Raw genomic sequence first — 27,469 nt, 5'->3', positions numbered from 1 at the left:
GTGGCTCAAGATAAAGTACCTACTAAAACAAAATGATGTCAATATTGAGAAGATGATAGACCACCCTCAAAAAACACTATTTAATAAATTATACTTAATTGTAGCAAATGAAGAAGGCACGTGAACTAGGAAAACCAGCCGGTAATTTTCCCCCACCTTCCAACAAGGTCATCTATTATTGCCAGTCCAGAAAAACCCAAAACAAAAAATGAGAATAAAAGCAGCAACTGAAGGCACTCTAGAATAAAACAAAATAAAAAGTAGCCATAAAATAGAAGTAAACTATAATATCCCAACAAACATTAAATATGTTCAATAATACAATTGCAGATCTGAAAGAATATCACAAACTGGAAATTTAAGAATTCAAAAAAGAAATGAACAAAAAGTACGAAGATATGAAATAGAAGCTAATGGAAATCAGAAAAATAACTGAAATAAAGGTCAAATTCATCTCAGAAATGAAGACAATTACAAGCTACTTAAGAGAGAAGAGATATGACCAAAAGCACAGAAAGAGAAGTAGAGAAGATAAATAGAAAAGAAACAAGAAAATGAAATTTAAACAAAGAAGGAAATAAAAGAAAGCAGAGAAAAGCTGATAAATATAAAAGAAAGCATATACAATCTATATAATAAAAGCCTAAGTGACCATTAAGACAGAACAACCAGAACGACTGGTCACTATGATGGGCACTGACCACCGGGGGCAGACGCTCAACACAGGAGCTGCCCCCTGGTGGTCAGTGCGCTTACACAGGGGAACATCGCTCAGCCAGAAGCCAGGCTCATGGCTGGTGAGTGCAGCAGCAGTGGTGGTGGGAGCCTCTCCAGCCTCCACAGCAGCCCTAAGGAGTAGTAAGCCGAGTGCTAAGGAGCAAGGGGTCCCAGACTGTGAGAGCGATGTCCGACTGCCAGCTTAGGCCCAATCCCCACGGGAAGCGGGCCTAAGCCAGCGGGCAGACATCCCCCGAAGGGTCCTGGACTGCGAGAGGGCGCAGGCCGGGCTGAGGGACACCCCCTCCAGTGCACAATTTTCGTGCACCAGGCCTCTAGTATACAAATAACTAGAGTTTCTGAAGATAAAATGAAAAACAATCAAGCAGAAAAAGTATTTAATCTATAATTCAAGAAAAACATTCATGAAATAAAAAGACTCAAATTCACATATTAAAAGGGCCCACAATATATAAATAGGGGTGTGCAAAAGTAGGTTAATAATAATAATAAAATTAATAAATAATAATATAAGATAAACAGTTTTGCATATCCACAACTACAAACCTATTTTTGCCCAACCCTGTATGATAAAACTGAACCAGAACAGTCAAGTCTAAGTGATATCTTAGAGTAAAACTATAAGTTTTTAAATATGTGAAAAAAGGTATTCTGGTTCTCTAAAAACAGACTTAAGACCCTGGGAAAGTTAAGAAAAATCAGGTTGATGTCAGTTATCTTGACAGGAGTGTACAAAGCAATATCAGAGGAAGGCAATTTTTAATTTATGAAAAATTTTAAATTATATAATAATAGAGAAATCATTACATTGAGTCTTCGTTGCTCTGAAAACTACAAAATATTGCTTACAAAAATTAAAGACCTAAATAAATGGAACAATATATCTCTTCATGGGTCAGGAAACTCAATATTGCTACGATGTCAATTCTCCTCAAATTGACTAAACATTGAACAATTCTAATCAAAATCCCAGCAGGCTTTTGAAAGAAATTAACAAGATAGTTCTAAAAATTCATAATGAAAAGCAAAAGACAAAGCAATTTTGAAAAAGAACAAAAACATTGGAGCGCTAACACAACGTGATTTTCATACTCATTATAAAGCTACGGTAATTAAGACAGTGTGGTATTGGAATAGAGAGACAAACAGACCAATGGCATAGATTAGAGTTCAGAAGTAGACCCCACACATACACACATGACAGATCTTTGATAAAGTACAAAGACAATTCAGTAGAGAAAGAATAGTCTTTTCATCAAATAGTGCCCTAAGAGTTCTATATCCATATGCAAAAAAAAATAAAAAAAAAAAAACCCAAAACTTGCATCTAAACCTTGCATCACATGCAAAAATTTCTTCAAAATGGATCACAGATCTAAACGTAAAACCTAAAATCATAAAACTTATAGAAGAAAACATAAAAGAAAATCTTTGCAACCTTGAGTTAGTTAGGCAAATATTTCTTTGACATGACTCCAAAAGCATGATTATAAAACAAAACTGATATATTAGACTTGATAAAAATGTGAAACTTCATATATTCAAAAGACATTGAAGATAGGCCATACCAAGTGTTGGTGAGTCAATGAGAGTACTGATACTCTCATATACTGCTGGTAGGAATGTAAAATGGTACAACTGATTCAAGAAACTGTCGGTTTCTTATGAAGTAAAATAACACACTTAACAAATGACCCAGTAATTCTATCCTTTGATATTTACTTACAAGAAATAAGAAGATATGTCCACGCAAAGGCCTATATGTAAATGTTCACAGTTTTATTCATATTAGCCTAAAACTGAAAACAAACCCAAGGACCTGCCTCCCCTGCCGGCCTGATCACCCCTAACCGCCTCTGCCTCGGCCCCCGCCACCATGGCTTTGTCTGGAAGGAGGACAGGATGACTGGAAGATGTCTGGTCAACCTGGTGTAATCAGCATATTATCCTTTTATTAGTATAGATACCTCAAGAAAGCTAAATTTAAAAACTTTACTTGAAAAAAAAAATTCCTAAATAAAAAAAACTGGGAAAATGTGGTTTAAAAATCTGTCACCTAAATTCTTTTGTGTATCTCTGAAAATGTTCTTTGTATTAAGTTATATTTACTGAATTAGAAAGGTCATATGATTAATTAATTATGGTAGACATAACAGGACTTAGTACCCTAAGCCTTATTGATTTCTCCAGCTTTAGTGCTTGGGGATGCAGCCAACACTGGATGTATGCATGGAAGGAAACCTCCACTTGTCTTTTAGGCACCTCAAATTCATTACGTTCAAAAGAGAACTAATTATCTAAATTTCCTCCCACCCTATCTCCTGAGAAACCTGTTTCCCTTCTGACTCCCTATTGGATCAACAAATAAACCACTACACATTCACTTCACCCAGTCAGAAACCTTGGAATCTTTAATGATTCCCCATTTGTCTTACCTTTCACATCCAAGAGTATAATAAGCCCTGAATTTTAGGTCAATTTGCCTTCTAAAATATCTTCCAAATTCTTTCATGTCTTACGTGTCCTCACTGTCACTGCCTGAATTCAAGTCACCATTACCTTCAATCTAGATTACTATAAAAATTTTCTAACAGATCTTCTTGCCTCCAATCTTATCTTATTTCAGCCCATTTTTCATACAATGGACAAAGGGAATTTCTCTAAACTACAAATCATGATATTCCTCTACCTAAAAGGCTTTAGTGGCTATCTACTGCTCTGTACAAAGTCCAAACTTCTCACCATGGATTACAATACTGTCTCTATCCACCTCTCTGAATTTGTTTCTCTCTGAAGGCTTCCTTACACTTAAAGATGCAGCCATACTGATTTTTTTTTTTCACTTCTTTGAAACATATTGTTCTCTCTTGTTTCCAGGCCTTTTCATATATTCTATCCTTCTGCCTAGAATATTTCCCCTAACCTCAATCAGACTAGCTTCTAGTCATCCTTTGAGACTCAACATGAACATTATTTTATTCAAGAAACTCCCTAACCCTCCAGTAGAATTCCCTCCTAAGTGTTTCCACAGCATCTTCTCCAGTGGCATGTATTACACTGTGCTATAGTTACTTATATACAAGTCTGGATCCCCTTCCTCCACAAGGGCATCGTTTATATCCTGTCAGCCAAGGGTGTACCCCTAGTTCGTATAGTATATGTGATACACTAGGCACTCAAATATTTGTCAAGCAAATGGGAATGTATTACAGCCTTACTATCAGTCTGAATATCATAATTCAGACATCAGCATAATTCCAAATGACCTTCAGTGCTACCACAATCCTTAAAAAATAAAAATTGGGTAAAATTCTTTGCTGTTCTCTACCGCTCTTTCCAAAGCCCCTACCCTACACTTCTGTTTGTTTTGTTTTTTTTTCCTACATGCCAAACACCAAGTTCCCCTATGTTTTCTGGATGTCTAAGGTCTCCTAAACCAATAGGTCTGCCTTCCAGTTCTAAGTTTCTTTTCCCTTCTTTCTGTGCAATTAAAGTTACTACTTCTGAAGTCAGATTTTCAAATTAAACTAATTCAAAGTATGATATAATTGGAATGTTGATCTTCTCATGGGCACTTATTTTTTGTATTTAAGTTTATTATATTATTCAACTTATAAAAATTATTTATATTCATTAGAGAAATTTGCCCCATCTCACAGAGGTAATTACTATTAAGATTTAGATGTGTTACAATGTAATACTACGACACTGCTGTAAAAAAGGAATTCTTACCATTTGCAACAGCATGGATGGAACTGGAGAGCATTATACTAAGCTAAATAAGCCAGTCAGAGAAAGATAAATATCACATGATCTCACTCATTTGTGGAATATAATGAACAACATAAACTGATGAACAAAAATAGAACCAGAGACATAGAAGCATCAAGCAGACTGTCCAACCTATGAGGGAAGGTCAGGGGTAAGGGGGTAAGAGATCAACCAAAGGACTTGTATGCATGCATATGAGCATAACCAATGGACACAACATGATTGGGGGTGGGGGGGGGTGAGGGCACATGCTGGGGGATGGGGGCAGCCAGGGAAAGGTCAAATGGGGGAAAAAGGAGACTTAGGTAATACTTTAAACAATAAAGAATTTAAATTAAAAAATATTTAGATGTATTATATTTACAAATATTGTACATATACAATATTTGTGTCTTCCTCCCTATCTTTCTTCAAATATTGTACACATGCAATATTTAGGTTTTATACATTTGCAAGCCTGATGCTTCACTAAACATATAATATAAGCACTGTCTGTGTTATCAAAGGCTTTTAAAAAACAACTTATAATACTATTTTGGGGGAAGATATATATTTTATATAATTACTGGGGTCCTTCGGCCTGGCCTGTGGGGATCAGGCTGAAACCAGCTTTCTGACATCCCCTGAGGGGTCCTGGATTGCGAGAGGGTGGTTTTTGGGTGACGCACCCTGGAATTGGGCTCCCTCCTCTCTGGTTCCTGATGCGTCACCCAAGAACCTCAGCTGCCAAGTCACCGCAGCTCAGCAGCTCCTGCGTTGAGCGTCTGCCCCCTAGTGGTCAGTGTGCGTCATAGCTATTGGTTGGAGCATCTGCCCCCTTGGTGGTCAGTGTGCATCATAGCTGCCCGTCGGCCGGTCAGCCAACCGGGTGGTCGCTTAGGCTTTTATATATATAGATTCCACTGGGGGCATTTTCACAGAAACCTGGCTCACTCAAATCCATGTTTAATTAAACATGTATAAGGATTTTTTTTTTTTCAGGAAATATACGTGTTCTATTTCAACTATTATCACCATCACATGTCCTTTAGAGCCTTCTTCCATGTTTAGTATGCAACCAATATAACTTATGAAATAAAAAATGTACATTTGACCCTGCTTTTTTCAACTTTTTGATAAGAATGTGTTAAAAATGGGAGAGAGAGAAGGCGGAAGAGGAGGAGGAAAGGAAGGAAAGAAGAAGGAGGAGAAAGGAAGGGAGATAAAGAATTAGAAATATTGGATGACATAACAAAATTTAACATCTGAAACCTTGACTTACTGCCAGGGCATAAAAATAGTACCTGCATAAGGATTATTATCTGTCTTTCTTTCTATTTTAAAAATGTATCACCTGGCTTTTAAAACACCTTAAAATCATAATATCTTACCAGTGCCAAAACATTTAGAAATTCTCTTGTGTCAAAATGTAGCAAAGTCCGAACATAGGGATAGATTTCTTCTTCTGGGGAAGCTTCTGCTGAATGCAGGCGAATTAGAAATTCAAAAACCTGCCAAGTTGGGGGGAAAAAGTTGATTATTTTCTCACCTTGCAAAGTATCTTGCTGAAGCATTGATTCCCACTGGGATAAAATGAAGGCAGGTTGAATTTACTCTAAAGTACCACTATGTTATAACTTCTATAGCTATAATTACTGGTTTCAGTAATGGTGAGTAGGCTATCTCCTATTACAGCTAATAGACTGCTCCTGCAACACTCAATACAATTGTCTTTAGCACCTTAGCAAGAGGCATAGATGGTAAAAATGCTGTGAAAATAGCACCAACCTGATTTTTAACCAAAGGAACAAGATCTTCAGGGATGTCACCAAGGGGATAGGCACGACCTGCTAGACAACAGCTAGAAGAAAAGAACGAGAACAGATGTGGTGATTTGTAATGGGCTAACTTCAGGTAACATTGTTTCTCAAACCCAAGATACTAGTTTGATTTTAAGTAGGCTCAGCTTTTGTCAGTTAGGTCCAGTTCAAACCCAGGTCCAGTTCAAATCTAGATCAAGATGACAGCCAGTTCAGAAAAGGTGGGTGACAGGGATGGTGGTGAAGTAACACATCTGTGACTAAATCATATTTCTTATTTTTCTAAGAAAACCCAAGCTTCACTAAAGAGGTGAGAAGGAAAGGAGACTGTCTAAAAGTCACATACTGAGCATCTACAAAAAAAACCTAATGGTGCCATTAAACTATGATCTCCCTGTTAGAAGCCTGATTTTCCCAGAGGCATTTAAACCAGTGGCTCTAAGAATGGTGATTAAAGATGGGGAATGAGTTAGGAAGACATGTCTGGAAAATGTCTACAATTAGACAAGCCTTCAGGGAGAGTTAGAATCTCATGAGAAATTAAGTGTACAGTTTTACCTCCAAATCAGACCTTCCCTATGGCTAATAACTTGGCTTGTAGGCTGAAATACAAAATGTCTTCGAATATGCCCTCATTTTTTTCTGGGTTTTTTTTTTTTTTTTTGTATGTGTGGGGGTTTGAGGGAGGTGTGTGAATTTTAAACCTCTTTAAACTAGTCATCAACTTTGAGTGTTAGATTAGAGACAGCTGAATACCAGCATATACTAAGAAGTTTAAAGTATGAAAAAGGTCTCAAATTTAACTCTGACACTGGATAGGAGCTACAGTGATGCTCTGGCAGGTTCTGCCACCTCCCTGCCCGCCTGCAAGTTATCCACCTAAAAATTCCATCAGGACACAGTTCTGAGCCTACTTAGTCTATTGCAAAGAACTTGTTTCAGCAGCAGTTTTACCTCTGTCACTAACATTTTCATGATTTAAATCTCTTGCCCTGACATATAATATAGACAATACTAGTACATATCCCAGAAAGGTGTAGGTAGTAAAAGTAAAGTACTCTACATCATGGTTTCTCAACCTCAACCCTATTGATATTTTGAGAGAGAGAATTTTTTGTTGTGGGGACTACCCTATACATTGTAGGATATTTAGGAGCTTCCCTGGCTTCTACCCACTAGATGCCAGTAGCATCTCTCTCCCAGTCCCAGTTGTAACAAACAAAAATGTCTCCAGACATTGCCAAATGACTTGCGGTGGGGGCGGAGTGCATGAGGGGACAAACTCAATCGTGGTTGAGAAGCAGTGCTATACATGAAAGAGCAATGAAAAATGAAAAGCACTACATAGATAAGAGATGACAGTACCTTTAAGAATATAGGGGGAAATTACAGGATCATAACAGATAAACAAATAAAAAATCTCTTACCTAATATATACAAGAAGCTTGTTGCCCATAACAACCTGTTCATCTAAAATAGAAAAATTATAGTCAGCAATTCTCTCTCAAAACCTTTTCAGCAATATAATCGTTATGTGGAAACAAAAAAATAAAACCTGACATTTAAGGTAAAGTAAGTATATCTCCAAGTAACAGAAAACTGAGATAAGACCACTTTATTATTTTTAGAATTCCCATTAGAATCTTTTCACAGACACAAAATCAAAGAGTCATTCAAGGGTGCATATAGAAGATATGGATCTGAGGGTAGAGATCTATGTATTATTGGCTTAACCAATAGCTTTGGACCAGGGGAAGGTGTAGAGCAGGCAATGAGTTGAATTATAGGTCATGACCAATTAATATTAAGACATCTTAACATCTTCTCATTTGTAATGGGGCTCTTACCACCTATGGTGCTCTAGGGCTGAGAAGGCCACTGCTCACAAATGTTTGAGATACTGACTAAATGATCTTTAGGACCCTTTGTATTCTGTCATCTGGTAATATAAACCTACTAGAGGCCCAGTGCATGAAATTTGTGCACGGGGGTTGGGGGGGGTGTCCCTCAGCCCAGCCTGCACCCTCTCCAATCTGGGATCCCTCTCACAATCCAGGACTGCTGGCTCCCAACCGCTCACCTGCCTGCCAGCCTGATCACCCCCTAACCACTCTCCTGCCAGCCTGATCGACCCCTGCCAGCCTGGTTGCCCCCAACTGCCCTCCCATGCCGGCCCGGTCGCCCCTAACTGCCCTCTCCTGCAAGCCTGGTCGCCCCCAACTGTCCTCCCCTGTCGGCCTGGTCACCCCTAACTGCCCTCCCCTGCAGGCCTGGTCCTCCCTAACTGCTCTCCCCTGCAGGCCATCTTGTGGTGGCCATCTTGTGTCCACATGGGGGCGGCCATCTTTGACCACATGGGGGTGGCCATCTGGTGTGTTGGAGTGATGGTCAATTTGCAAATTACCTCTTTATTAGATAGGATTTCTTGGTTAAAAGACAGTGGAAATATAATTAGACCAAGTTTTACGCCAAGGAGTCATGGGCAACAGAATAGAATAGGAGCACCAACAGTGAGTGAAGTGATCAGTAACTCTTGTGGTGTGCAGATTTTAGGAATTTGTGGTTGGTAATAAATGACGAGCTGAAGTTTCTGTTTTTGATATATGAATATTGGACAGAGTGCAAGTGCATATCTCTTATTTACTCAGTAATCCTTTATAAATACTCTAAATCTATGTTAAGTGCAAATAAACTTCAATTGCTCAAAATTAAATGAATTATTGTATCCTGCTTCAATTCAAATTTAATTTACCTTAAATTAATTAACTTCATTTTTAGAGAAATTTTAATTGGGTTTACAGCAAAATTGAGAGGAAGGTATAGAGATTCCCATATACCCACATCCATATCCCCACACCACACAATCACCCCCACTATCAACATCCCGCACCAGAGTGCTATGTTTCTTATAATCAATGAACCTACATTGATGCATCATTATCATCTCAAGCCCATAGTTTACAGAAGGGTTTACTCTTGTGGTGCACATTCTATAGGCTTTGACAAATATATAATGACATGTATCCACCAACATAGTATCAGACAGAATAGCTTCACTGCCCTAAAAATCCGAGCTCTGCCTACTCATGTCTCCCTCCCTCCCCACTCACCTCTAGCAAACACTGATCCTTTTACTGTCTCCATAGTTTTGCCTTTCCACAATGTCACATAACTGGAATCATACAGCAGGTAGCCTTTTCAGATTGGCTTCTTTCACTTAGTAATATGCATATGTTTCCTCCATGTTTTTTCATGGCTTGATAGCTTTTTTTTTTTTTTTTTTTAGTAGTGAATAATATTCCATTGTCTGGATATACCACAGTTTATTCATCCATTCATCTACTAAAGAACACCTTGATTGCTTGCAAATTTTGGTAATTATGAAGAAAGCTACTATAAACATCTGTGCGCAGTTTTTGTGCAGACATAAGTTTTCTACTCCTTTGGGTAAATACCAAAGAGAGCAATTGCTGGATCATATGTTAAGAATATGTTTACTTTTGTAAGAAATCACCAAAGTGTTTTCCACAATAGTAGTACCATTTTGCAAATTAAAACCAAAACAATATAAAGTAAATAAAGACTGAAATAAGTGAGAGAGGAAAGAAAAATAAAAAACATCAATAAAATCATAATTGGTTTTTTTAAAAGACTAACAAAGTTGACAAATCTTAGCTAGACAGACCAAGAAAAGGAGAGAAGACTCAAATTACAAAAATCATTAATAAGAGATATCACTGCTGACCTTCCAAAAATACATGACAAGAGAATAAATACCCTAGACAATATACACCAATAAATTTAATAACAGATAATAATATGAACAAATTCCAAGTACACAAACTACCAAACTGAATTAACAGATAATCTACATAGAGTTAACAAGCAGAGACTAAATTAGTAATTTTAATACTTCCCAAAAAGAATATCCCTGGCCCACATGGCTTTATTAATGAACTCTACCAAACACTGAAAGAGCGGCAATCCTTCAGAAACTCTTAAAAACACACACCAAAAAACAGGAGGGCACTTCCCAACTCATTCTATGAGGCAAATATAACAAAATATCAAATATACTTTATATCAAGACTAGCAAAAAATAAACTACAGAACAATATCCTTTATGAATATAGACATAAAAATACTCAAAAGATAACACTAGCAAACTCAATCTAGCAACGTGTAAAAAAAGTATACATCATGACCAAGTGGGATTATCCCAAGAATGTAAGATTTGTTTAACATATAAAAATCAATGAATCTTAATAGATGCAGGGAAAAACCTTTGATCAAATTCAACTCTTTCACATTAAAGATACTCAACAAATTAGGAATAGAAGGAAACATCCTCAAGCTGATAAGACCATCTCCAAAACACCCACAGTTAACATCATATTTAATGGTGAAAGACTAAATTCTTTCCCCCTTAGGTCATGAAAAAGATAAGGATATTCATTCTTGCTATTTCTGTCCAACACTGAACTGGAAATTCTAGCGAAGCCAATTAGGGAAGAAAAAATAAATAAAAGAAGTACATATGAGAAAGGAAGAAGTAAAACTACATCTATAGCTGACATGATCTTATATATTTAGAAAATTCTAAAAACTCCATTAAAAATTAGAATAAATGAATTCAGCAAGAATGCAGGAGATAAGATCAATATAAAAAAATCAATTTCATTTCTATACACTAGCAATGAACATTCCAAAACTGCAGTTGCCCCAAGAAAATGAACACATATGCCCACATAAAAATTTACTTATAGGTAGGGATCAGCGATGGGGGATAGGGCAACATACCGGATACCACATAGTGATGAAACTGTTCTATATCTTGACTTTATGTGAATATCTGGTTGTAATATAGTGCTTTAGTTTTGCAAAATGTTATCATTGGGGAAATGGTAATGAGTACACAGGATCTCTTGTCTCATTTCTTACAACTGCATGTGAATCTCTAATTTCCTTACAATAAAAAGTTTAATTAAAAGCAAAATTCATCACAAATGTTGTAGAATTACTTATAATAGCTCCAAACTGGAAGCAACTTAAATGACCATCAACTGGTGAATAAATAAACAAATGATGGTATATCCAATTCATGAAATACCATTCAGCAGTAACAGGGAATGAAATATTCATACATGCAATAACATGGATGAATCTCCAAACATTATGCTAACTGAAAGAAATACAACATCAAAGATTACATACTGTAGGATCTATTTACATGAAACATGTGACAGAAAGTAAATCAGTGATTGTCTAGGTCGGACTGCTGGCAAAGGATAGACTGCAAAAGGACAGGAGGAAACTTTTTAGTGTGAAGAAACCGTATACGTAGTTCTCGCTACAATTTCATTATGGTGGCAGTTACATGATTATATACAATTACCAACATTTACACTGTACACATAAAATTGGTGAATTTTATGATATTTAAATAATATCTTAAAATACAAAAAAAAAAAAATTTAAAAATTTAAGGCTTAGAAAATACCTGTTAGTGTCTTTCCTGCATTCAGAGGAGGAGCAATGACTTTGAAAAGTTTCTGCATAAAAATGAAATAGGAAAACACCATCATTTTTCAAGAAGAGTATTGTTTAAAAGGTAATCACAAATCTTATTCTATTAATCATCTTTCTCTGACTGAATTAGACAGTCATATACTATTGAAATTAACTATAAAAACTTTTAATGTGGACATGAACTGTTTTAGAAGGATCACTGAAAAACAGTCATTGTCATATTCCTCACTAAAAGAAACCATTTAATAAATATCAGTTTGATGAAGGTCTTTGTTGAGATTATAATCTATACTAATAAAAGGGTAATATGCTAATTTGACTGGATAGACCGGACGTCCTTCTGGACAAAGCCATAGTGGCGGGGACCAAGGCAGAGGTGGTTAGGGGCAATCAGGCCGGCAGGGGAGAGCAGTTAGGGGTGATCAGGCTGGCAGGAGAGCAGTTAGGGGCAATTAGGCAGGCAGGGGAGCAGTTAGGGGCAATCAGGCAGGCAGGCAGAGTGGTTAGGGGTGATCAGGCAGGCAGGCAGAGGGGTTAGGGGGAATCAGGCAGGCATGCAGAGTGGTTAGGGGTGATCAGGCAGGCAGGCAGAGGGGTTAGGGGGAATCAGGCAGGCATGCAGAGTGGTTAGGGGTGATCAGGCAGGCAGGCATGTGAGTGGTTAGGAGCCAGCGGTCCCGGATTGCAAGAGGGATGTCTGACTGCCGATGTAGGCCCGATTCTGTCAGTCAGACATCCCCTGAGAGGTCCTGGATTGGTGAGGGTGCAGGCCGGGCTAAGGGACACCCCCTCCCCCATGCACAAATTTCATGCACCGGGCCTCTAGTTTCTTATATAAGATATCCTTAGCTTTCTTAAAAAACAGTAAGCAAGTGAAGGGATTAATAACCCACCAAAATGATAATGAAGATTACTTTAAACTGAAATCATCTGAACTATCAGCAGCCACAGACAGAAACATTACCTAAATTTAAACAGAGCCTCTGAAAATACAAGATTAATGGCAAAACTAACTGGCCTTCCCAGAAGGGAGTTTTCTATTTGGGAGAAGAATGACCCTTAGCACTGGAAAGTGCAAATGCAGTTCTATATTAACACCAAAAAGCCCAATAAAAACATCCATCCTTCTCCATAAATCCCTAAATCTCTCCTCACAGAACATTTTGTTGAACTGGTATATAAACTTTTACTACTGGCTATTCAGTGAGTTACTCATCACTGTTAAGATCCCAGTACACAAGTGAATAAATCTTGTCTTTTCTCCTATTAATCTGTCTATTATCAGTAATTCACAGTCTCCCCGCATCAATGGGACCTAAGTTGAAAGAGGAAGTTTTCCTCTCAAAACAAGACACTCCAGAAGCAGCCACAACTAGAACTAAAAAAAGATTTGAGACTATAGTAGCCATCTCAAATTCGATGACTGTCCTTCATTCTACAAAATTCAAAAGACAGGACACCTCCATTTAGACCTTTGTAAGTACTACAATAACTAAACTTTAAAGACTGAGAAGAGATTTCCTTATTGGCAGAGAGTTATAAAAGAAATAATAAAATGCATCTAACCTCCCACTGCTAAAATCTCCAAATGACTCTTTAATAACAAGTACCAAGCTCCTGGCGACAGTCATTAAACTTGCAAACTACTCTTAACACAAAAAAAAAGGCAACCTCAGTGTTCCATCTGAGATATACAGGTATAAATGCAAACCAGATTTTGAAGAATAAAAAACCCACAGAAAACAAAAATTTCAAAAGCAACAATAACAAAAACCACCACTCAATTTTTTCAACATAGAATGCATCAAATTAGAATCTACTTTAAGGAATTATTTTGAAAGTAGGAATTGCATTAATTCTTCCTAATTGTGGTTTAGTAGTGGGACAGAGAACATTTCTGCAGGCAGGAGGCTCTGGACCTCACTGAGTAGGCAGCTGACGGCTCTTTCTCTGGGTGAGGAAGCAGCTGATAGGTATTAAGAATAAAAAATACTTACTTGACACACAATCAGGGTCAAAAGCAGAGGAAGAGAGCTGTGGCTCTCATTCTGAAAACTGACCAAGAAAAGAGGTTCATCCAAAATGGAAGGAGTTATGAATTAGAGGGATACCCAGCAAGCTAAATGCATCTAAAGGAGACTGAACTATCATGGAATTACTGCTGACTTAATAATACTGAGGATAGTTTTGCATGGCAATTAAGTATGAAAATAAGTTGACTGGATGCCTTCAGCAAATGCCTGGCTCTCCTGAGCCAGGCGATTAGTCACTGTAATGAAGCAATGGGCCGGCAGGACACATTGCATTATCCTCAATTCTGTCTTTAAATATAAGGCAAATAACAAGGAGGACATGGGTGTGTGTGTGTGTGTGTGTGTGTGTTTTAATGCTCTTTAGATGCTCTTTTCTATCAGTAAGGAGAATAAGAAATTATACTTACACTAGAGGCCTGGTGCACGGGGGGGGTGGTGGGGGGGGTCCCCTCAGCCCAGCCTGCACCCTCTCCAATCCAGGACCCCTTGGGGGATGTCCAACTGCCAGGGATTGGGTCCAAATTGGCAGTCAGACATCCCTCTCACAATCCTGGACCACTGGCTCCTAATTGCTCACCTGCCTGCCTGCCTGGTTGCCCCTAACTGCCCCCCCACCGCCGGCCTGGTCACCCCTAACTGCCCCCCACTGCTGGCCTGGTCACCCATGCAGTCTGCTGTTCAGTCGTTTGGTTGTCCCTCACTAACCCCCTGCATTTCTGGTCACCCAACGTAGCCTGCTTGGTCAGTCGTTTGGTCATCCCTCACTAACCCCCTGCATTTCTGGTCACCCAACGTAGCCTGCTTGGTCAGTCGTTTGGTCATCCCTCACTAACCTCTCTGCCGGCCTGGTCATAGGCAGCCATCTTGTGAGGACATGAGGGTCAATTTGCATATTACCTCTTTATTATATAGGATAATGAATGCTACAAAATTCTGAACTTGCAAAAGCAACAAACCAGCAATTAACAAATAATTACCTCCCAACATTTTCAGGAACTTCCCCAGCAGACTATATCTACAAATAATATTACTCAATAGTACATTTATTATATACAATAACGATAATAAATTTCTTATACCTTTTGGAAAAGCTATTATAATATAAAAATATTCTTCAGAAAAAAACTTAAAGTCTAACAGACATGCATTACTTTTTATTTTCTACTAGAGGCCTGGTGTACAAATTCGTGCACCAGTGGAGTCCCTCGGCCTGACCTGCGGGATTGGGCCAAAACCAGCTCTCCAACATCCCCCGAGGGGTCCCAGATTGCGAGAGGGTACAGGCCAGGACGAGGGACCCCACCGGTGCACATTTGGAGCCGGGGAGGGACGTGGAGGTTGGCCAGCTGGGGAGGGACTGCAGGAGGGCTCCAGGGTATGTCCAGCCCATCTCACTCAGTCCCTAATGGCAGACCCCAGTAGCAAGCTAACCTACCGGTCAGAGCATCTGCCCCCCAGTGGTCAGTGCACATCATAGTGATTGGTCAACCGGTCCACTGTCTGCCCCCTGGTGGTCAGTGCACGTCATAGCAAGTGGTTGAGTGGCCTTAGCATATCATTAGCATATTATGCTTTGATTGGTTGACCGGACGACTGGACACTTAGTATATTAGGCTTTTATTATATAGGATACTAGAGGTCTGGTGCATGAAATTCTTGCACTCGGGGGAAGGGGGATGCCTCTGCCTGGCCTGCACTCTCTCGCAGTCCGGGAGCCCTTGGGGGATGTCCAACTGATGGCTTAGGCGGGCCTATGTGGAGCGGGCCTAAGCCATCAGTTGGACATCCTTAGCGCTGTGGGAGCGCACTGACCACCAGGGGGCAGCTCCTGCGTTGAACGTCTGCCCCCTGGTGGTCACTGCAGGTCATAGCAACTGGTTGTTCCACCATTTGGTCAATTTGTATATTGGCCTTTTATTATATAGGATTATTCCCTGATATTTAAATACTTACTTATGCAGATATAAAAAAGCAATGGAAGAAATGTGAAATTAATGGGTATTTAACAAATTACCAAATGGGTACAAGCCTAATAAATCTAAAAGAAATTTTAAAATTATCCTATGAGAACAGACTATTCAAAGAAAATATAGAATAGGGAAAAAAACACTAAAAGACAATATTAAGTATGTGTTCAAGATAGGAAGTGTCTTACCTCCATTGGACTAATAAACTCATTCATGCCTCTGTTGTAAACATAGATCATAGCATCATATAGATGATTTTCCCAACACATGAGAACTACCTGTAAAAAGGAAAAGTTGCTTGGTCGATACAATTGAATAAGTCTAACCAATTATTACCCTTTAACCTCTAAGAATGGAGAAGATCTTGAATTCTCCTCCCTAATTTTTCTTACTCCTTCTCTGCAAAAAAATTGAAACTGAAGTACTCAAACAAAAGGCCCTGATAAGAGCTATTGTAGGTTCAGTAATACTATTAATAGTGTAAGAACTGCTTTTAAACATCTTCCAATACCTAATTTTATTTTGTCTCTATTCTCACCTTTTCCATATTCATTTTAGCTTTGGTTAATAGGTCTAAAAATATTTGCTGAACAACTACAAGCAGGTCCTCTTCCAGGCACTGGGGATAAAGTGATGGACCTAGTCCCCACTGTTACAAAACTTCCAATCATCTTAGACACTAACTAAAAGAAGGGAGGGGCACCAAATGGTATGTGAGCTATGACTTCGGGAAGATACTCAATTAGACAAATAATTCATGTCACAATTACACAACTGTGATAAGTATAATAAAGGAACCTGGTTTGGTCTGGAGTATTCAGAAAGTCATCCCTAAAAGAGCAACATTTAAGCTAGGACAAAAAGGATGCATGTATGTGAGCCAAAAGCACAGGTGGAAACTGGAACACTGCAGGCAGAAGTAGTAAGGAATTTGAAATGTTTAAGAATGGAGAGAAATCAACTTGAGAAAATATTTAGGAAGAGGAATAGAGATGACTGAAGTATAGAATACTCTATATTCTGTTCCTATGAGTGATGAGGAGAGGGCTGGAGTAGAAGAGTAGAGGTCGGCAAAAGAGAATGAATGATAAGGGGTAGCAGAGAGGTGAGAGGAAAAATCAAAGTGAGTTGTCATGGGAGAGCCTTTCTAGACAAAGGCAGGTTCTCTTCTCTGACTACCCTCCTCTCAGCCAGTACCATGATCTTTACTGATGACTAGCACATTTACAGCTTCAGTCCTAATCTAACCTCTGAACCATATATCTCATCACTTACTTGCTATTTTCACCTGAATATCTAGTAGCTATCTCAAAATAAAATGGCAAAACAGAATTTCTGATTTTGGCCTCCCAAGCCTAAACCTACACCAATCTTTCAAACTTCTTAAACAAATCACTACTGTTTCTCAAGCCAAAAAACTAGACATCATCCTTAAATTTCTCCCTCCCCCCAACCACGGCCACCCAATTCATCAGCAAAACAGTTCTACCTCCAAAACATATCCAAAACCAGGCGCTCTCTCTCCATCTCACTGCTACCATCTTTGGCCAGGACCACCTCCTGGACCAGCTCCTAACTAGTTTCGTTGCTTCTTCTGTCCTTAGCCCTCACCCCTTCTTCTTTTACTCCTAAAGCAAACCAGAGTAATCTTGCTTAAAACTTTTTCAAAGAGACTCCAACTCTTTGCCTTTTATCTGTTACTTTAACCCCTAAGGCACACATAAAAATATTTTTTTCATTAGCTGTTGCTTTTACCTATTGCAATCTTCTTCTCCAAGATCTTTACATTACTGATTCCTTCTTGTCCTTCGGAACCACTCAAGGTTGCTTCCTCAGAAAGTCTTTCTATAATTAGCCAATCTAAAGTAGACTATGCTCTCCCTACCAGATTGCCTGTTTGACTTTTAACAGAACACGTGATTTTGGATATTTCTGATTTACTTATCTGCTAATTGTCTAGCTTTTTGCTAAAATGTAAGCCTTAACAGAGGGCAAGCCTTGTCCACTAGGGTCCATAAAACATCCTTAGAACCTCACACTCAATAAATGCTCCTTGAATTAATGAAAATGCTGTTCATTTGAAAGAGTAAATAAAATCTGAAAAATATCAGTTGCTATAGTGGACATGGAAGTCATTGCTAACTGTGGTGAAAGCAAAGTTGAAGAGTTATTAGAATGTAAAAAAAATGGAAATAGCAATTTAGACAATGCTTTCAAGAAATCAGTGACTGGGAAGAATGAGATGGGGTGACCTCAGGGAAGAAGGGAAGCAGGACTGATGTGGAGAAAAAGGAAACTGAAGGAGAAATTTTTAAATTGTTTTAACATGAAAAAGATTAGAATTTATTTACATAGTATTGGGGAAAAGCTTAAATGTTAGAAAAAGAAATTACTCCTATATTGTGATAGGTAAATAAAGCTAGGTTGATAACATGCTCTCAAACCACCAGACCAATTATCAGACTGTGAATACTATGCCAAATTACCCATATAATACAAAGGCATATATAACGGAGGATCTGGTTTTACTTTACTCTTTACTCACAGCCATTCATAAAGAGTATCCAAGAAGGAAACAATAACCATTTTTCTAAACCCTTCATTTGCATGTAATTTTGCACATTAAAAGAAAACTTTTGGTCCATCTAAGACCTCTGTAAGTTACCCATGTGTTAGTTTAACAGGGCTTAGTAGCTAAGCACCTTTGCAACTTTGTGCCTTTGCAGGAGCAGCATGTTCATTATTAGGACTGATGTGGAAATAAAGAGGTAAACTGTGAAACATCTTAGGCCAGAATACATACTGCTCCTCAGTTAAGGGCTGAAAACTTGTTATAGAAACCTCAGCTATACTGGAAGCATATTATCAAACAATGGGATAGCTGATCATTCTGAGATGTCCTGTACTCCACTTCTTATACTATTTCAAAACTCAATGCATAATTATCAACTCTGGACTTAGAAACTATCTTTTATTTTTAAAAAATAGCACCATACTCTTAAAGTAAAAATATTTTATTATTCATGTGAAAGTACTCAGTTGAAATAGACTTGCGGGGTGAAAACTATAGTCGTGAACAAACAGATAAAGAAGGGCCAGTCAGTAAAGAACAGTCCTAAGAAACATGTTGACTAATGGAAGTTTATAAGACATCATACCAAGAGTGCTCAGTAAGTAACCAGGGTTGACAGATGGCAGAGTGAGGTCCAATCAGTCAGGCAAACACAGGGTTGGGCAAAAGTAGGTTTATAGTTATTTGTGTGGAAAATAATACAATAATAAATAATAGTACAGGAATAAACTGTTTCACATATAACTGTCAACCTACATTTGCCCCACCCTGTATAATCAATAAAGGAATGATGTTTATTCTATAAGTTAGTAGACTGTCTATAAACTCACCTGCTGAATATCTAAGCTGGTGATATCCATATGTACAATGAGAGCTTCCACATTTTCCATTAACTTTTTATCTTGGAAATGAACAATCAAGTCTTTCATTACCTGGGGTGTGATCCCCACCAATTTATCACTTAAAATATATGGCTCAAGGCACTCCAAAAATACTCCTTTGGCCACTGAATTCTCACTTAATTTGTCATACATCTGGCTAAATAAAAGATCTCTATAACAGAAAGAAAAAGACACACAAACTTTTAGGAACATTCCAAATATCCATTAAATCCAGTCTGCTAAATATATCCTCTTTTTTCTATTTCAACTTATAAGTTTATTGAAAACAGTAACAATATTTGCATGGGGCTTTATATTATGCAAATCTTAATATATGTATACACACACACATACACGTGTGTGTGTGTGTGTGTGTGTGTGTGTGTTTCATCTTAATTCTCCCAATACTTATTTTACAAATAAGAAAAGTTGAATAAGTTAAATTATTTGCTGAAAGGCACATAGCTGACAAGTGATAGAGTCAGAATGGGAACTCAGCCTTCCCGCCTAAATCCTGTCTGAGTCCATTATGGCACACTGCTTCGGAAAGGCAACGACACATGGGAGCAGATAGTGTGGTGAACATGATGAAATAGGAAAAAAATCAAAAAGGACTATTCAGAAGTTATCTCTTCCTCTTCTGTGGAATCTAAATATTCCTAGCTGATCTTCAGAGGCAACTGGCTTCTTTACCTAGTTCTTAATTTGGCTTCCCAAAGGGGGTTAGGCAGCGATGATAGATAGTAGAAGTAGAAAATGTACAATACTTAAAAAGTATGTCTGGAAATAATTTTATTGCAAAAACAAATTTTTAAAATTAATCTAAGTGCCACTATACTCAATAATTATATTTTATCCACTCATTCATATTACTTCTGCAAATAGTCCATTAATACTTTTAGTTATTCCCTTTATAGGTATAATTCTAAATTCTATTTTTTTAAATTATTTTCATATAACATTATATAAGCATTATTCTAAGTTGCTGCCTACTTTTAAAATGACCATCCTAACTCACAATGGTTCAATATGCTAAAACAGCAGAATTTCCTTAACTATCCTTGTATTGATGATGGCTTTCTCACTTATTTCCAATATTTTAATATTATGAGAGATGCCACAATGAACATCTACATATATAGACTTTCCCATCTGGGGAGCTTAATGCCCTAGCCATACTTCTTTTAGGATTCTATCTCTAGTTAAAAGATAGGAAAAAAATTGTGTGGCACTTAAAATGTATTACTAAATTATCTTCAAAAAGCACCAAAGTACCAGTTTACACTGCTACCAGCAATCTATACTAATAAAAGGGTAATATGCTAATTAGACCGGTAGACCTCCTGGACAAAGCCATGATGGCGGGGCCAAGGCAGAGGCAGTTGGGGGTGAGCAGGCCGGCGGGGGGCGGGGGCAGTTGGGGCAAGCAGGCCGACATGGGGGGCAGATTGGGGCAAGCAGGCTGGCAGGGGGGTGCAGTTGGGGGCAAGCAGGTAGGCAGGGGGGCAACTGCAGGTGAGCAGGCTGGTGGGGGGCAGTTGGGGGCAAGCAGGCCAGTGGGGGGGACAGTTGGGTGCCTAAACCAACAGTCAGACATCCCCTAAGGGGTCCCAGATTGGAGAGGGTGCAGGCCGGGCTGAGGAACAGCGCCACCCCCCCCCCATGCACGAATTACGAGCACCAGGCCACTAGTGTATAATAATACCAGTTTCACCAGACAACTGTTCCCCCCACCCAGATAATTTAATAAGTATAAATTAAACAACATCACTGTTTTCAATTCTCTGATGACTACAAAATTAAATGTTTTCCAAGTTTTCATTTATGCATTGTATTGCTCTGAATTATTCACTAATTCATTCATTCCATTTTTAAAAAAATATTTTATTGATTTTAGAGAGAAAAGGAGAAGGAGAGAGAGATAGAAACATCAATGATGAGAGTCATTGGCTGCCTCCTGTAAGTCCCACACTGGGGATCGAGCCTGCAACCTGGGCATGTGCCCTGACCAGAATCAAACCATGTGACTTCCCAGTTCACAGGTTGACGCTCAACCACTGAGCCACACTGGCCAGGCTCATTTCTTTTTTTTTTAAATACAAAAACTATGCTAATCCCATATACCTGTTAGTATTCTTTATTTACTAAATGTATAATCTCTTTAGATGTGTATCATGTCAATTGTGAAAAGTGTAAATGGTTCATGCACAGGTGTGGACTCTCATGACAAGTTCCACAAAAAGGCCAGGACAGATTCTGAAAGGCGTGGGATAGGGTCTTATCCCATTTGAAGTCCTGGAAGGGGCAGACAATAAACAGACGGGCTGCAACTCATCAGAATCACAGCCACTTTTCAATAAACAGTATTTGCAATATCCTGGGGGTGGAGGGGAGGGAGAAGGGGGGTCCATATCCTTTTTATTTCATATTCACAAATGTAATTTCTGCATCATTTCCCCCTTTGCTTCATATTTATCAGAGTATTTTTCATGTTAGTTTCATTTGAATCAATAATCCATCACATTTTTTGTGATTACAAATTACTAGCCAAGTAAAAGAAACTGAAATTAATGAAGCTTTACTATAAGAAACATAAAGTGAGAGTAACTCTAATGAATTTAAAGAAAATGTCAGATTTGCCAGTGCTTGCACTCTGCAAAGTGTTGTTAAAAACAACATGCCAGGGAAGATAATTATATATTTTAGTTCAGCACAAAAGCCCTGGGGAGGAGAATTAAAGAGCTAAAAATTCAGTAAACAGAGCCTAAAAGTTGACAAACACGGCACTTCTGTGACACACAGCAGCATGCAATGCTGTAAGATTAATGGCAAAACTCTAAGTTTCTTTCTTAACCAGTCAGATGCTATAATAAAGAGGTAAGAAAACTAAAACTCAGCAATTCCTACCTACATTTCTAGCTTAAAATAAAAATAAAACAAAATTCTAAGACATGTTATCATTCTGGAAAGGAGGGAGAAAGAAGTACATACAAAATGAGTTTTTAGCTCTAGTCTTTCTGTCTATATTTGGCATTATATTCCTGGTGCCAACTCTCTGTACAGGAAGGGCTAATTTCAAAACTGCTATTTATCACTTCTAGCTTAGCCCCCCTAAAGCCAGTATAACAGAACATCCATTCTGAATAATAGGTCATAGGTGAGGTCTTCTTTCTGCATAACCTCACTATATATTAAAACGCATATTAAAGATATTATTTGGAGTTTACCATTCATAACTCCAAACTGATAGAGGAAATAGCTAAATTCACGTTGTGCACTATTAATTTTACAATTCAAAAAAAGTGAAGAACTCAGTTTTGATGATAATTGTAAATTCAGAGGCTGTCTGAAGGGAGCAAGAGCATCAATCCTCATGCTTGACAGTCTATACTAAACCTATAACGAGAACGAAATAAATATATCCCCACTAAATATAAGTGGGATAATAAATCTAAGGTGATTTGGGCTGGTCTCTTTATTTATAAAAGTAAAAGCAAAGTCCAAATGAACTTTAAGAAAGTATGTTCAAAATGCTCTGTTTTTGGATACAAACATCACAAATTGTAAAGATTTCCTTTAAAAAGGCACGGCTTAATTGTGGTGATGGTTGCACAATTCTATAACTATATTAAAAACCACTGAAGTGTATATTTAAAAGGGTGAATTTTATAGTACGTGAATTATATCTCAATAGAGCTGTCATAAAATTAGAGGCACATTTCCCCCATAGTTTTGGTGTTTAAAATTTTAACATGCAATTATTAAAAATCCTATATAATAAAAGGGTAATATGCAAATTGACCCTAACGGCAAAACGACCAGAATGACCACTCAACCAGTCACTATAAGGCACACTGACCACCTCTTGGTCCCTTTCCCCGGCCAAAAGGCTCCCATCGCCTGATGGCAAAGGGGGAACTGGAGGTGGGTGGCGGTGGGGGGCGAGGCCGGCTGCAGGCAACTGGGGAAGATGGCCCTGATCACAGGCCAGGCCTAGGGACCGTACCCACACACAAATTTCATGGGCCAGGCCTCTAGTAAATAAATAAAACAGCATCCAAAACATCCAGTTCCTCAACCATTCTTGATAATTAAAATCTTTCTGTTTCTCAAACAATAATCCTGATGTTGAACAAGACTGAACAAATACCCTGGCTATCTAAATACCACTTCAGGTTCCCTTTAGATTTAACCAATTAACTGCCATGCATCCAAAATGGAAACCATCCCCACATGCCATGATAATTTGAATTTAATTTAAAAAATCAATTTGCAATGATATTATAAAAATAAATATATTACTCACAATTCGGGTGTTCTTGAATATTTTCAGCTGAAAATTCTCACAAAAACTGATTTTAAAGTTGGTCAGGGCTGCCACTTAGAGAAAACATTGTTTTTTATAGACATGTGTGGCGTGTGGGGAAGGTCCACCACTTGCGTATGCAGACATTTATGGCATATAATGGGTTAACATAAATCATTTTAGTTCATATCCTATATAATAAAGAGGTAATATGCAAATTGACCATCACACCCTCGCACAAGATGGCCACCCCCATGTGGTCACAAGATGGCTGCCCCCATGTGGTCACAAGATGGCCGCCAAAAGATGGCCAGCAGGGGAGGGCAGTTGGGGGCAATCAGGCCAGCAGGGGAGGGCAGTTAGGGGCGACCAGACCAGCAGAGGAGGGCAGTTGGGGGCGACCAGGCCGGCAGAGGAGGGCAGTTGGGGGTGACCAGACCTGCAGGGGAGGGCAGCTGGGGGGGACCAGGCCTGCAGGGGAGGGTAGTTGGGGGGGACAAGACCTGCAGGGGAGGGAAGTTGGGGGCTATAAGGCCTGCAGGGGAGGGCAGTTGGGGGTGACCAGACCAGCAGGGGAGGGCAGTTGGGGAGGACCAGGCCAGCATGGGAGGACAGTTGGGGTGACCAGACCTGCAGGAGAGGGCAGTTAGGGGTGACCAGGCCTGCAGGGGAGGACAGTTAGGGGCAACCAGGCCGACAGGGGAGGGCAGTTGGGGGGGACCAGGCCTGCAGGGGAGAACAGTTGGGGGGGACTAGGCCTGCAGGGGAGGGCAGTTGGGGGCTACCAGGCCTGCAGGGGAGGGCAGTTGGGGGTGACCAGGCCTGCAGGGGAGGACAGTTAGGGGCAACCAGGCCGGCAGGGGAGGGCAGTTGGAGGGGACTAGGCCTGCAGGGGACGGCAGTTGGGGGCAGTTGGGGGGGACCAGGCCGGCAGGGGAGGGCAGTGGCGGGGACCAGGCCTGCAGGGGAGGGCAGTTGGGGGCAAGCAGGCCTGAGGGGAGGGCTGGCAGGGGAGGGCAGTTGGGGGCAATAGGGCTGGCAGGGGAGCAGTTAGGCGTCGATCAAGGTGGCAGGGAGTGGTTAGGGCCGTGGTCGGCAAACTGCGGCTTGCGAGCCACGTGCGGCTCTTTGGCCCCTTGAGTGTGGCTCTTCCACAAAATACCACGGCCTGGGCGAGTCTATTTTGGAGAAGTGGTGTTAGAAGAAGTTTAAAAAATTTGGCTCTCAAAAGAAATTTCAATTGTTGTATTGTTGATATTTGGCTCTGTTGACTAATGAGTTTGCCGACCACTGGGTTAGGGGGTGATCAGGCTGGCAGGCAGAAGCAGTTAGGGGCAATCAGGCAGGCAGGCAGGCGAGCAGTTGGGAGCCAGCAGTCCTGGATGTGAGAGGGATGTCACTCATTTGTGGAATTTAATGAACAACATAAACTGATGAACAAAACTAGAGCCAGAGACATAGAAGCATCGAACAGACGGTCAAACTTCAGAGGGAAGGCAGGGGAGGTGGGGAGGGGAAAGAGATCATCCAAAGGACTTGTATGCATGCATATACACATAACCAACGGACACAGACACTAGTGGGGGGGGTGAGGGCATGTGCTGGGCGGGGGTAGGGGGGAGGGTAGGAGTGGCCAGGAAGAGGTCAATGGAAAAAAAAGGAGACATATGTAATACTATATGTAATGCTTAAACAATAAAGAATTTTTTTAAATAAAGGAAATTGTGGAACAGAGACCAAATTATGAAAATAAAAATACAGGTCTTCAAAAACAATTTCTGATTGTCATTTCTGATTTTAAAGAATTAATGAAAAGCTAAATTTTAACCAAGAAAAGATTTGCATAACACATTGACTGGAATGCCGTACAGAGAAAAAAACAGTGTGATTCCTGCCATAAAAAGGATTTTACAATATAAAAGAATTCTTAAGTATAAATGGGTCTCCCCTGAGTCTCTCATTCCTCTAGTAGGAAAAGAGAACCCAGAGGGGATATTAGCACCCACCCCAGCAATGGACTGCAAATTATAAAAGAATCAAATTTCTGTAAATTAAATTTTAAGCCTGGCCAGTGTGGCTCAGTGGTTGAGCGTCGACTATGGACCTATGAACCAGGGCACATGCCTGGGTTGCAGCTTGATCCCCAGTGGGAAGCATGCAGAAGGCAGCCAATCAATGATTCTCTCTCGTCATTGATGTTTCTATCTATCTCCTTCTCCATTCCTCTCTGAAATCAATAAAAATGTATTTAAAAAAATTTTTTAAACCTATCCAGTCAAATTCATACCAGTAAATTATAATATAAGAAAGAGGCAACCTGAGTTCAAAATAACTGAATCTGACAAGCAATGTATACTCACTTTCGCTGTAGCAGAAGGCAGTAATCGACTATGACAGGCACCATATCCTGTAGAGAAACCATAAAGAAAGCATTAGCATCATATATTTGTCCAATGGCTCACTGGTTAGACACAACATAAAATGAAAGTGGTCTGTTTAAGACTTCTGGGAGAATATAACTCTATACCATGTTTTTGGTAAACAATTTGGCACTATGTGTCAAAAGTCGTAAAAATGTGAAAACACTTTTACACAGTAATTCTATCTAGAAATGTATCCTAGTACTTTTAAGAAAAAAAAAATTAAAATGCATTAAGGTATTCACTTCTGTACAGAGGCAGGAGAAGGAGGACAGGAGGAAGAAATCAGAATTAAATAGACTACATGGGAATATAATACAGTAAATGTGCTGTTTAAATAAAATATTATGTAGATATTACAAGTTTATAAAGAGTTTACAATAACCTTATGATAAACATTAGGTTAAAAATGTGTATTTATGTCACAATTTTGTAAATTTGCAAAGAAAAAAATACAGAATAAAATACATCAAATGATAATAGGATATAACTGGTCCTGTTGGTAGCTCAGGTAATGAAGGTGGTCCATATTTTGTCATAATCTTCCAAACTAGCTATTTTAAGTTATTTTAACTTCCTAGTGTCATAATATTTTGATTGCTTTAAATTCATCATGTATAGATTCATATCAAGTGAATAGCAACCCATAATTTTGGCCTTTTTAAGAGAAACAGTTTGAGGGAGAAACAGCTTATTATGACTGAAAATTGTCACAAAACCAAGCATCAGATTTCAGCACTACTCTTTCATTTTCTGCTGGCTGCATAGAAATGGCTTTCTTTTTAAAAAAATCCTAGAAGGCCTGGATTATTAGCAGGAAAAAAACACCCATCAGGCGGGAGAAGGCACTATGTGAAGAAAATGCTATATGCTAGCACTTGTTTGACAAAAAAAGAAAACTGAGGAACGCTTATTTGAGAGTAATATCAGATAAGGGACCTATAATCCTGAAAGGATTATAGGGCTATTCCTAACCCATCTATGTGCCCCCTTTAATCATCAATATTCTTCATGGTTACATTCAAAATCCTATTTAGATTCTTCAAAAACAGAACTAAAAATCATACATTTAAAAAGTGTTAAAGCTTTATCAAATTTCAACCCTGAACAAGAACACAGTGGGCCTGATAACCTCCGGGGGGAGGGGGGAGGGAGGAGAATCTCCCTAGAAATGCTGAGGAAAATTTAAAAGTACAGTTGAGCTCCCAAAACCGGGTCTAAAAGTGAAAAGGGAACTGAAAACCCAAGCTATAAGCCCTGAGCTGTCAAACTTAGACTGTCCTATAAATGCTGGGGTCACATAAGAGCTTGTGATTTAATTTCAAAAAGAAGCTGAGGTCTTAGAATCTTGCAACATAAAAAATTGAAGAAAAGAACTGGCTAAAACCAGGATTCTTGAAGCTACATCCTTTGTGAAAGAAAATTGGGGGGGCGGGGGGGGGGGCGGGGGGGG

The 27,469-nt window shown here is 39.1% G+C and overlaps 1 protein-coding gene across 1 annotated transcript in view; it reads right to left on the bottom strand.

Annotated features, from left to right (window-relative positions):
* VPS8 (VPS8 subunit of CORVET complex) overlaps positions 1–27,469 on the bottom strand; it is a 246,690-nt gene that overhangs the window by 118,601 nt on the left and 100,620 nt on the right. Inside the window, exons 21-27 of the mRNA XM_054713802.1 lie at positions 25,957–26,003; positions 19,240–19,462; positions 16,026–16,115; positions 11,809–11,860; positions 7,736–7,778; positions 6,277–6,349; positions 5,880–5,999 (exon numbers count right to left, since the gene is read on the bottom strand). Of these exons, the coding sequence (XP_054569777.1) occupies positions 5,880–5,999; positions 6,277–6,349; positions 7,736–7,778; positions 11,809–11,860; positions 16,026–16,115; positions 19,240–19,462; positions 25,957–26,003 (648 nt within the window). The remainder of the gene's footprint in view (positions 1–5,879; positions 6,000–6,276; positions 6,350–7,735; positions 7,779–11,808; positions 11,861–16,025; positions 16,116–19,239; positions 19,463–25,956; positions 26,004–27,469) is intronic.

Source organism: Eptesicus fuscus, chromosome 3, assembly GCF_027574615.1.
Source record: "Eptesicus fuscus isolate TK198812 chromosome 3, DD_ASM_mEF_20220401, whole genome shotgun sequence".
NCBI classification, from domain to species: domain Eukaryota; kingdom Metazoa; phylum Chordata; class Mammalia; order Chiroptera; family Vespertilionidae; genus Eptesicus; species Eptesicus fuscus.
Note: the sequence above shows the minus strand (reverse complement) of the source record. Positions and strands in the feature narration are given on the sequence as shown.